General features: G+C 37.3%; 1 protein-coding gene across 2 annotated transcripts; it reads left to right on the top strand.

Annotated features, from left to right (window-relative positions):
- The first annotated feature begins 216 nt into the window (after nt 1-216).
- LOC131045506 (ABC transporter B family member 19) lies at nt 217-7,229 on the top strand. 2 transcript variants are annotated; one of them, XM_057979089.2, is made up of 11 exons: nt 217-853; nt 1,062-1,359; nt 1,455-1,509; nt 1,685-1,860; nt 2,300-2,500; nt 2,634-2,893; nt 3,019-3,335; nt 3,505-3,728; nt 4,099-4,921; nt 5,141-5,382; nt 5,790-7,229. In XM_057979089.2, exons 2-11 carry the CDS (start codon nt 1,063-1,065, stop codon nt 6,993-6,995), a joined length of 3,801 nt encoding a protein of 1,266 aa, XP_057835072.2. In that variant the 5' UTR covers nt 217-853; nt 1,062; the 3' UTR covers nt 6,996-7,229. The 2 variants fall into 2 exon arrangements, with proteins under 2 accessions (XP_057835072.2, XP_057835073.2); XM_057979090.2 differs by having other exon boundaries at nt 217-565.
- The last annotated feature ends 3,958 nt before the right edge of the window (nt 7,230-11,187 follow it).

Raw genomic sequence — 11,187 nt, forward strand, 5'->3', positions numbered from 1 at the left:
TTTGGGTTTTAGCAACGTACTTTTGTTCCGTACTAACAAGGCAAATTACATAATTCTTTGGTTGGAGATATCATTTCACCTTACACTACTTCTCTCTCCTCTCCTATTAGAGTGCGCTGAGCTTATTGAGTTTCAAGCAAAGCCAGTAAAAAGTAATGGAAGTTTGTCCACAGCCAAAGGTGGAAATAAGTTAAACAGAAAGGTGCCAACAAGATTCTGAATCACACCTGACATGAGCTTTCAATTTTTAAGTTGCACACTTCAATGCCATGAAAAGGCAAGAGTCATTAGGTGGAAAGGCCAACACTGAGCCTCGTGAAAACAAACAAACAAACAGCAACAATACTAACATACTGTTCGATGGAGCAGGGCATCCTATATAATACCAAGGCCTGCAACTGCATGTGACTTAAAGCTTATTAAATGAAAAGTCATTAACTGGGTGTTCCCTGAAAGCACGGCCTTATCTGCCACTCGCCCTCTTATTCTATAAACTCGAGGCAAGCTACACTTTCCCAGATGATAGCATTACCTGCTGCCACCATTGAAAGAATGCACTCAATTTGTGAGTTAAGACCATACCACCGTTTGGAGCTACTGTAAAATCCGAGAGATCCACTGTCCCAGAATGAAAATATTGCTTGTTTAATCCGCATGGTTGGGAATTCCATCAGCTCTATGTATCTTTATTTTGTTTTATAAGAGCCACACCCGTGTATGGTTTTTATGTACCCATTAACCAATATCTAGGGGCCTATTCAATTCATTCATGGAGATCTACCATCTTGAGATTTTCTCACAATAACGTTAGAATCAAGTAATTTGACCCAGCATTTTTTAAACCAGAATCGAGGTCTTCTCTTTGACATATTTAAACCCACTTCATATTTTCATTCATTAACTCCACATTCAGTTCAATAGAAAACAAATATACTAGCCTTTTCTCTTTATTCCTCGCGTATTTCTCTCTGTGCATACTAAATGCAAATGCTAGGCTAGTAGCATAAAAGGGCTATAAGTGAACGCTGAGAGCTTTATCTCCGTTGTGTGTGTTTGAACAGCATGGGAGAAGCCGGGCATCTTCAGCTGGGTTCTGTAGATGGTGCCTCAGGTAGCAAAGATGTCAATGGTGGTATTGCTCAAGATGAGAAGACGAAGAAAACTGAGCACAGTCTTCCATTCTTCAAGCTCTTCACTTTTGTTGATAAGTATGACTGGTTTCTAATGTCTCTTGGATCAGTGGGAGCAATCATCCATGGCTCTGCCATGCCTGTCTTCTTTTTACTCTTTGGAGAGTTAATCAATGGATTTGGAAAAAATCAGGACAACCCTGCTAAAATGGCTGATTTAGTTTCCAAGGTTAGTGCTTCCCTACTTCATTTCCAGTATTCTCAAACAATTGGTCAGCTCCCTCAAATAACATTGCAGTGGGTCTGTGTGGTTTGTGCTTGTAGAATGCATTGAATTTTATCTATCTGGGACTGGTGGTCTTGGTATCCTCGTGGGCAGGTACAGATATATTTTTCACTGCAAGTTTCCCATTTAGTTTCGTATCATAAGAAATTAATATAGGCTTTTGAATTTTGATTGAGCGTAATAATGTTGAGACAACAAAAACACGGTCATGTGAATTATTATCTCTGATCTTATAAAGCAGTTTTTTCCTTTGGAATTGATTTTGCAGAGATTGCTTGTTGGATGCATACTGGAGAGAGACAGGTGGGTAAATGGAGAAAAAAGTATTTGGAAGCAGTGTTGAAGCAGGATGTGGGGTTCTTTGACACAGATGCTGGAACTGGGGACATCGTCTTCAGCATTTCCACAGACACTCTCCTGGTTCAAGATGCCATCAGTGAGAAGGTAAAGTTATTTCAATTATTATTCTTTGGGTAATTTGAATGCCAATGCAATTATCTTCGTTTATGTGTACGTTCATCTGAATGCTTTTGTTGCCTGGATACTGATCGCCAAAAAAAAGAACATTTAGGCTACAACCCAAGACCGGATTCATGAGTTGACACTTGAAAGCTGATTGAGCATAAGACGAGATACACGATTACACCTACTAGCAAATATATAGGCAATGCAAAATTTAGGCTGAGATGAAAGTTTGTACCTATGTACAGTGATAAGAAACTCCTGATTGACCCATTTGATAACTTGGATTGCAATTAGTATCATTAATCAAAATGGTAGGAATTAAGGAGACAAGCAGCCCATTTGATGTGCTCTTGATTTGTTTGTTTAATGTCTTTGCATTTCCAACTGCTAAATACATGCATATACATTGTGGAAACAGGTAGGGAATTTTATACACTACCTATCAACATTCGTGGCAGGTTTAGTGGTTGGATTTGTTTCGGCATGGAGACTAGCTCTTCTGAGTATCGCAGTTATCCCAGGGATTGCATTTGCCGGAGGGTTATATGCTTACACGCTTACAGGGTTGACATCCAAGAGCCATGAAGCATATGCAAATGCAGGCAACATTGCAGAGCAAGTGAGTTAGGAGAAATTTAAATCTATCCTTAGGATGGATGGTCGCATATGCATTATTTAATGTCTTGATTTATTTTCCAGTAAACAAGAAATTGGTTTAAAGTCGTAGTCTGATTCTTTTTAATATTTAACAGGCGATTGCACAAATCAGAACTGTCTACTCTTTTGTGGGAGAAAACAGAGCGTTAAATTCATATTCAGAAGCTTTACAAACCACACAAAAGTTAGGTTACAAAGAAGGGATGGCTAAGGGATTGGGCATAGGATGCACGTATGGAATAGCATTTATGTCTTGGGCATTGGTTTTTTGGTATGCAGGGGTGTTTATTAGAAATGGCCAAACTGATGGAGGCAAAGCATTCACTGCCATTTTCTCAGCTATTGTTGGTGGAATGTATGCAATCGCCATCCTTTGTCATCTCATTTTACTTAGTAGCAAAGATGTAATAATGAAATACAAACTAATCTTTGCAAATTTGTTACAATGTATTTCCTAAAATTGAATGTCTGTTTTGACAGGAGTTTAGGGCAATCACTCGCCAATCTAGCTGCATTTGGAAAGGGGAAAGTGGCTGGATACAAGCTGATGGAGATCATCAACCAGCAGCCTACAATCATCCAAGATGTTTTAGAAGGAAAAAAGCTAGTGGAAATCCAAGGCGATATCAAATTCCAAGATGTTACCTTCAGTTATCCTTGCCGACAAGATGTATTTATTTTCCGAAGTTTTTCATTACAAATCCCCCATGGGAAGACTGTTGCAATAGTGGGAGGTAGTGGATCTGGGAAGAGCACTGTTATATCCCTCATAGAGCGGTTTTATGACCCCAATGAAGGTTAGTTATTCTGACAGTTTTGCATATGAGGTAGATCTGAATTTACTCTTAGGTTACATGGTTATATCTAAAACTTGCATCGCCCTTTTTTTGTTTCAATTTCTTGGAAGACAGGAAAATTGATATTTTTGTCTCGAAGATAAAATAAAAAACCATTGATTCTTTGCAGGACATGTATATTTGGATGGTCATGATCTCAAAACTTTGCAGTTAAAGTGGCTTCGTCAGCAGATTGGATTGGTAAACCAAGAACCTGCATTGTTTGCTACAACTATCCTTGAAAATATATTGTACGGGAAAGAGGATGCCACTATGGAAGAAGTTGAAGAAGCAGCAAATGTTGCAAATGCCCACAGCTTCATAACCCTACTTCCAGATGGCTACAATACTCAGGTAGGAACCTCTCTTCTATGTTTATTCCCAAACTACTTTATTCATAACATTTTATGTTGGTGCATGTGATTGCCTCGTTTTTTACTCAGCCGTTGGCATTGGTGGTAGGACCATAGAACTCACCAAATGCATTCAAAAGTTATATGCAATACACCTAGCATCCAATCCTGTTTTAACCTGCTGCTGATGCGCTTGGAGGATATGCCACACTCAACATAAGTTTCAAATGAAGAATTTTGAAGTAGTATAATCAATCTCCAAAGATGAAATTTTTAAAAGAAGTATAGCAATTGTTTCTAATCATAAATATATTAGGCTTAGCACTACTTGATGGTTTAAGGAATTCCTGATACATTTTGTGCACATGCAGGTTGGGGAAAGAGGGGTTCAGTTATCTGGAGGTCAAAAGCAACGAGTAGCAATAGCCAGGGCAATGTTAAAGAACCCTAAAATTCTTCTCCTAGATGAAGCAACTAGTGCTCTTGATGCAAGCTCTGAAAGCATTGTACAAGAAGCTCTTGACCGTCTGATGATAGGAAGAACTACCGTTGTCGTTGCTCATCGTCTGGCAACCATAAGAAATGCAGACATTATTGCTGTTTTGCAGCAAGGTCAGATTGTTGAATTGGGAAATCATGAAGATTTGCTTGCCAAAGGTAGCAGTGGTGCTTATTCATCACTAGTTAAGCTCCAGGAGATGGCTATGACAAGAGATGGAAATCTTCCTTTGAGGAAATCAAAGTCTACACGTCTCAGCCACTCATTATCAACTAAATCTCTAAGCCTCCGTTCAGGTAGCTTAAGAACTCTAACATACCAATATAGTACAGGAGCGGATGGGAGACTAGAAATGATTTCAAATGCTGATGCAAACAAGATTAATCCACCACCCAGAGGTTCTTACTTTCGGCTTCTCAAATTGAATGCACCTGAATTGCCCTTTGCTCTTCTAGGGTCTGTGGGATCAATTTTCTCAGGTCTTATTGGTCCAACTTTTGCCATTGTAATGAGCAATATGATTGAAGTCTTTTACTACACTGATGATAAAGAAATGGAGAGAAAAACAAAAACATATGTCTTTATTTACATTGGAGCTGGTCTTTATGCTATTGTTGCATACCTGTCTCAGCACTACTTCTTTGGTATAGTGGGTGAGAATCTTACAACAAGAGTCCGGAAGATGATGCTTTCTGGTAAGTCTAGTGTTGCTTCTTCCATTTACAAAGATTACTAGAAAAATAACAGCAGTAGTAGGTGTCTTTATTCATTCGATCAAATGTCAAAGAATGTAAGAGTTGTTAATAAAATCCATTTCTTTATTCTCTTTGAGAGTTCTAAGCAATCTTCCCCTATTCATTTGACTTCAAAATGTTTCATCGTTCAAAACCTCACAACAATCTTTGGTGTTACAGCAATACTCTGCAATGAAGTGAGCTGGTTTGATGAAGAGGAGAATAACTCAAGCCAGATAGCTTCTCGTTTGGCAGCTGATGCTACAAACGTTAAATCAGCAATTGCAGAAAGAATCTCAGTTATTTTACAGAACATGACTTCATTGCTTACTTCATTTATTGTTGCTTTCATTGTGGAATGGCGAATGGCTCTACTCATACTTGCCACATTTCCTCTTCTCGTCTTTGCAAATTTTGTCCAGGTAAGTTAAACTTGATCCTTTTGATCAAGCAATTAAGAGATCTTTTTTATGGGATTATGCAAACTTGCAAAGCATCAAAGGCGTGATATGAGAAATAAAGAATTAGCATTAATTTAGCAGTTAAGGTGGTGATTAATTATAGCAACTTCTATAAATTTAAACCTGACAAGAAAAATCTCAATTTTTCTGAGCTCATGGATGATTAAGTTTGCGATTAATAAAAGTCTTTCTCTCCTCAGTAGAATGGGTAAATTACTAGTAGCTTATGCATCAGAAATTTTAAAGGCCCATTTGCAAACTAAGTGATGTGAACTGTGTTTCTTGTATTTTGAACAATCTTTCAAATAATAGCTTAAATTTGAACTTCTATCAAGATATTATCTGAATGTTGGTAATGTGTGTTGCAGCAACTGTCTCTTAAAGGATTTGCAGGAGACACAGCAAAAGCACATGCAAGAGCAAGCATGGTAGCAGGGGAAGCAGTTAGCAACATACGAACCGTAGCTGCCTTCAATGCAGAGGAAAAAATCCTCAATCTTTTTGGCAAGGAACTAAAATTACCTCAAACCCAAAGTCTAAAACGGGGTCAGTTAGCCGGCATCCTCTTTGGAATCTCACAACTCACATTATATGGATCACAGGCCTTAATACTTTGGTATGGCTCAAGACTGGTACAAAATGGGACCTCAACGTTCTCCAGAGTAATAAAAGTCTTTGTAGTTCTAGTGATCACAGCAAATTCTGTTGCTGAAACTCTAAGTCTTGCACCTGACTTTGTAAGAGGGGGAGAAGCATTGAGTTCCATTTTCTCAATCCTGGACAGGGGAACAAAAATTGAGCCAGATGATGAAGATGCAGAACACATTGAAGAAACCAAAGGTGAAATTGAACTAAAGCACATCGAATTTGCTTATCCATCTAGGCCTGAAGTGAAAATTTTCAAAGATCTGAACCTAAAAATTAAAGCAGCTCGTAGCCAAGCCCTAGTTGGAGCAAGTGGCTCTGGAAAGAGCACGGTGATTGCATTAATTGAAAGATTTTATGATCCAATTGCAGGTAAAGTTACCATAGATGGTAAAGACATTAAAAAGCTAAATCTGAAATCTCTGCGTTTAAACATTGGGCTTGTGCAACAAGAGCCTGCACTTTTTGCTGCCACAATATATGAAAATATACTCTACGGAAAAGAAAATGCTACTGAAACTGAAATTATTGCAGCTGCCAGGGCATCAAATGCTCATAATTTTATCAGTAGCTTACCCAATGGCTATCAAACCATGGTTGGTGAGAGAGGTGTTCAGTTGTCAGGAGGACAGAAGCAGAGAATTGCAATTGCAAGAGCTGTCTTAAAGAATCCTGGATTGCTTTTGTTGGATGAAGCTACTAGTGCATTAGATGCAGAATCAGAAAGTATTGTTCAGGAGGCACTGGAAAGATTGATGCGTGGAAGGACAACTGTGGTGGTTGCTCATCGTTTGTCAACAATTCATAATGTGGATTCAATTGCTGTTGTTCAGGATGGTAGAATTGTTGAACAAGGTAGTCATCAGGAGCTACTTGCTTCTAGTGGACCATATTCCAATCTCCTAAATCTTCAACGACACAATGCATAACCTTGACATAATTTCTCTTACTTTTGGTTGCTGTAGATACAGAGATGATGAACCCATCTCCATCGTATTGTATTTGACAACTGCAAATGTGTTTTATGTTATGCCAAATATTGTTTCACTTGTTATTGATGATTTACATATTATTCACTATACTATACCAGTAACGTTGGCCTGCTTCTGTGAGAAACCTTCTAGAACTTCTTATACGAAATATAGAAATTATGATTCCTTCAAGCCATTCCAGAATATGGATATTAGCTTTTCCAATTCATGTTTATGCAATTGCTTGTGAATACACTATTGAGGCTGTCCAGAAGATTATTCCTCAATATGAATATGTATATCTTTGAACTGTTTTGATGAACTTAAGTTATTCTAATTTTATATTTTTCCAAATTTTGAGTGTACTATCACTGTTGGAAATTGAACTGTTACTCATCTGTCTGCAACGTTCAGGTATTTATACTTTATTCTAGTAATTTAATCAAAGGATCAAGATGCTTTTTGCATTTTAATCAGTGTTCTCAGTCTCAAGGGATTTTAATATAGAACTATACTATAAGCTTCTTGATTGAGAGATGCGGATAGAGCCATAAGAATTAACGCAATAAATGGGTTCTGCAATATGCAAACCTAAATAAAAGCAAAGCAAAAAGTGTAGGAAAAGACTGACTGTTTATATTCGTTTTGGATGAAATCTATTAATGCATTGAATTTATTTTTAGAAGATAAAAAAATGCCAGAGAAAAAACTAATGGTGTTTTCCCTCTTTTACACACCTTGGGACACAATCAGATTTAAAAATGGTGGAACAAAACATCTACTTGCATGACCATGATTACTATGATCTCAGTCAAATGCAGGCCAATTTGTTTGTGCAAATTGTGAAATTGTCAGTGCCGTTGTCTAAGCAAATTGTGAAATTGTCAGTGCCGTTGTCTAAGCAAATTGTGAAATTGTCAGTGCCGTTGTCTAAGCATAAATTGTTCTTTCAACAATTCCTGTAGATACGAAAAACAATGCATAGAACATAAGAAAACACATTCATAGATGAGAATTGGAGGAGAAAAATCTACTGATATAATTGTTTTGATTAATGTAAACACTTTTGACTGGAGCTATGAATCAATATACATGGGAAGGGCCTGAACCCAAAAGCACATTAGCCATGACAGCAAACAAAACATGTCTCATGAGAAGAGAGACAGAAACTGGGAAACACCTATGGAAAAGCAAAGACCTGTCAATGCTTTTGACCAGAGCAAGGAACCTGAAGCTGGAGATGGAAAGAACCCAACACCAACAACAAAACCAACACAATCAAGGCTTTTTGAAACTGAACTTCAGCAGAGACCTAAGATGAGGGGCCAGACAAGAGTTGAAAGTCCTTCCATTCTTCGAAAGAAACTCAGTCGAAGGATTTTCAAGCACATCATCAAGTTTCCTTTTTTCCTTGCACAAGGAGTCATTGCCATCATCGATTTGGTTCTTCAAAGTTGAAAGTGTCAAGAACCTTGCCAATGTAATCACACACTGTAGTTTCCAACACCACCCTATTAAAATGAGGCTCAGGGCAATCCACATCAGAAGTGACCTCACACCAAATCCTGAGGTGACATTTAATCAGCTGAGAGGACTTTAAAGAATTTCCTGCTCCTAGTCACATAACTTGGAACATAGCTTGATGCTACTCTACAAAACCTTATAAGTTTCAACTCAAACACAGAACTGGTGAAAAGGAAACTTTTTCAAGATTTGGTAACATTATCAATGGTAACCCATTGACCAATAGCATTAACTATGCCTTGGATGAAATCTTCATCCCAAAAAACCAGAGGAAACTCAGGAAGATGAACCCAGATCACAACCATATTCTTTTTGGTAGCATCAAAGCCAATAATCCATCTAGTCAAATGAAGATAGGTCCTACCAAGGAATCAGGGACATCCTTGAAGAATTTCTAAACAGTCCTTCATGGGTTGAAATGAAAAAAGGAGGCAACCATTAAGCATAGTTGTAACACAAAGATCAGAAACATACCAGCAGTTGGTCCCATAACTATGGATAACATCAATGTTTAGTCTATATCCAAATAATCTACCAATTAGGGCAGACTCCAAACTAACAAAAGCTCTGTCCAAGGAGATATCAAGAATCTTGACAAAGATAGAAGGAACACTGTCAATCCGAGCACAACAAACTTGAGTCATGGAGAGCGCATAGACACCAATTGTTTATTTCTTTTAAAACATTATCAGATTTCCACAATCCATAATTTAATTGCTATTGTTTCTGGTTTTGATTGTGTGTATTTTTTTTATCATAAGTGCTATTGGTACAAAAAAAATTACACACAATTGAAACCAGAAACAATAGCAATTAAATTACTTTTATTCCTCATGAAAAAAATTTAGGATACAGAAAAATATGCATTCACTTCAGAACAACACACTGGTGAAACACAAAAAAATATCATCCCCACTTTTAAGGTCCTCTTGGAACCCTTCCATTATGGGTACTTGGGTTAAGCCCTCTCAGGAAGTTTTGGCCCCCACCTATACCCATGCTAATGAGACTTACCCTCGTTAGACCCAATCAGGAATGTGCAGAAGATTCGGTAACATTCCCAAGGAAATACAGAAATGCCAAAGACATCCTAGAAGATGACGAGGTATGAAGTGGCACACAACCTTACCAAAAGAAAAGAAAAAAGCGAGGATGATGACCCTACCTACCACACTACCTAAACTGTAATTCATTTGCAGTTATTGCTCGAGAGATATGAGTAACAAAGAGAAAGGAGAGAAATTGGCAGCAAAGGTAGCTAAAGTACAACATATTTGTAGCATATTAAAAGTAACTGTTTTTCTCCCTCACGACTTTTTTGGATATTTTGGGCGCTTATTTATCACTTTTTTCAGTTTTTAATTAGTTTGCATCTTTCAACAAGCTACAAAATTAGTGTTTGTATGGATATGTATATCACTATGCCTTCGCCAAGTCAAATCAAGGAAAAGTGGAGTGGGTGAAGCTCCAATGGTAGTGCTTCCTATATTGATTGCCCCTCAGCTTTGTTGAAGCAATAGAGAAACGAGGCTCAAACCATGACAAAAAAGTTTAATGTTAACATACACTTACAAATGCAATATCTACAGTTTCAACTATAATGGGAACATAGCCAAACTTAATGTTTGGCTCCTACAAATGCTGGAACAATGATTAGTAGAGCGATAAAATTTCAGGCATGTTGTCTAACAATTGTGCACTTCTTCACATACGAATTGGCAGAACTATTCAGTTGCATTCATATGGATAAAGCTTCCCAGAAATTGAAAGAATAAGGGCCAAGCTAAGGCAATAGAAATAAAAACGTTCTGCAGCATCAATGAAAACAGAAATCGTTTTCAACTATGTTTCAAAAAGCTATCGTGGATGATGCCTTCATTCGTTAAGCACGGGTTGAAATTTTGAAATGTTCACCAAGCAACTGAAGAAGAGGATTATGAGTAGCAAAAATCAGAAATGATTTCGGTTAAAGCCAAGGACATCAATAATTTTTATTGATAAAACTACAATTCTGTATTGCAACATCAATTAGATAAGCCACCTGACACTTGGGAGCAATTCTTTTGAGTGGATACAATGTTGATACATTCTTCAGAGAGCAAACCTATAATTCTACAAGTGTTTTCTATGATGATGATATCAATCATTAACTATATAAACAATCCAATTTACTTCAAACTATTCTATTATTGATTAGGTTCATCCAGAAGCATAATCCAGTGCCACTAAATTTTGCAGTTGAATTTAATTTCATTCTTCTAGTAATGAAGCTGTAAATCAATAGAGCTGATGGATTCCTGGATGATTTTCGAATCAGCTGGAATTCCTTAGAAAAAGGTATCTTCTAGTAACGGTGGAAGACTCTCATAGATCATGACACGCACTCAAAGAAATGAGTCCTGTTTATCTAATCATCAGCACGGTGACATATAATGTGATTTCTTTTCATTGTTTTAAGAAAATATCTCTTTGCAATAGAATTTATAAGACAATTGTTGTGTGCTACAACCTAAAATATAATTGTTGTGTGCTACAACCTAAAATATAAAAAATAACCTCTCAACGTTGAATATATTTATCGAGAGATGCCAGATCCAGTACACTAATGTACTTGCTCAGTAAACGA

Source organism: Cryptomeria japonica, chromosome 10 (genome assembly GCF_030272615.1).
Source record: "Cryptomeria japonica chromosome 10, Sugi_1.0, whole genome shotgun sequence".
Lineage (NCBI taxonomy): Eukaryota > Viridiplantae > Streptophyta > Pinopsida > Cupressales > Cupressaceae > Cryptomeria > Cryptomeria japonica.

Bases quoted from the DNA above. Each gene is read 5' to 3' on its own strand.
- LOC131045506 (XM_057979089.2), top strand. From the start codon at position 1,063: ATGGGAGAAGCCGGGCATCTTCAGCTGGGTTCTGTAGATGGTGCCTCA. The intron at 3,336-3,504 runs GTTAGTTATTCT...GATTCTTTGCAG, and splicing joins GTTTTATGACCCCAATGAAG to GACATGTATATTTGGATGGT. The intron at 5,383-5,789 runs GTAAGTTAAACT...TGTGTGTTGCAG, and splicing joins TCTTTGCAAATTTTGTCCAG to CAACTGTCTCTTAAAGGATT.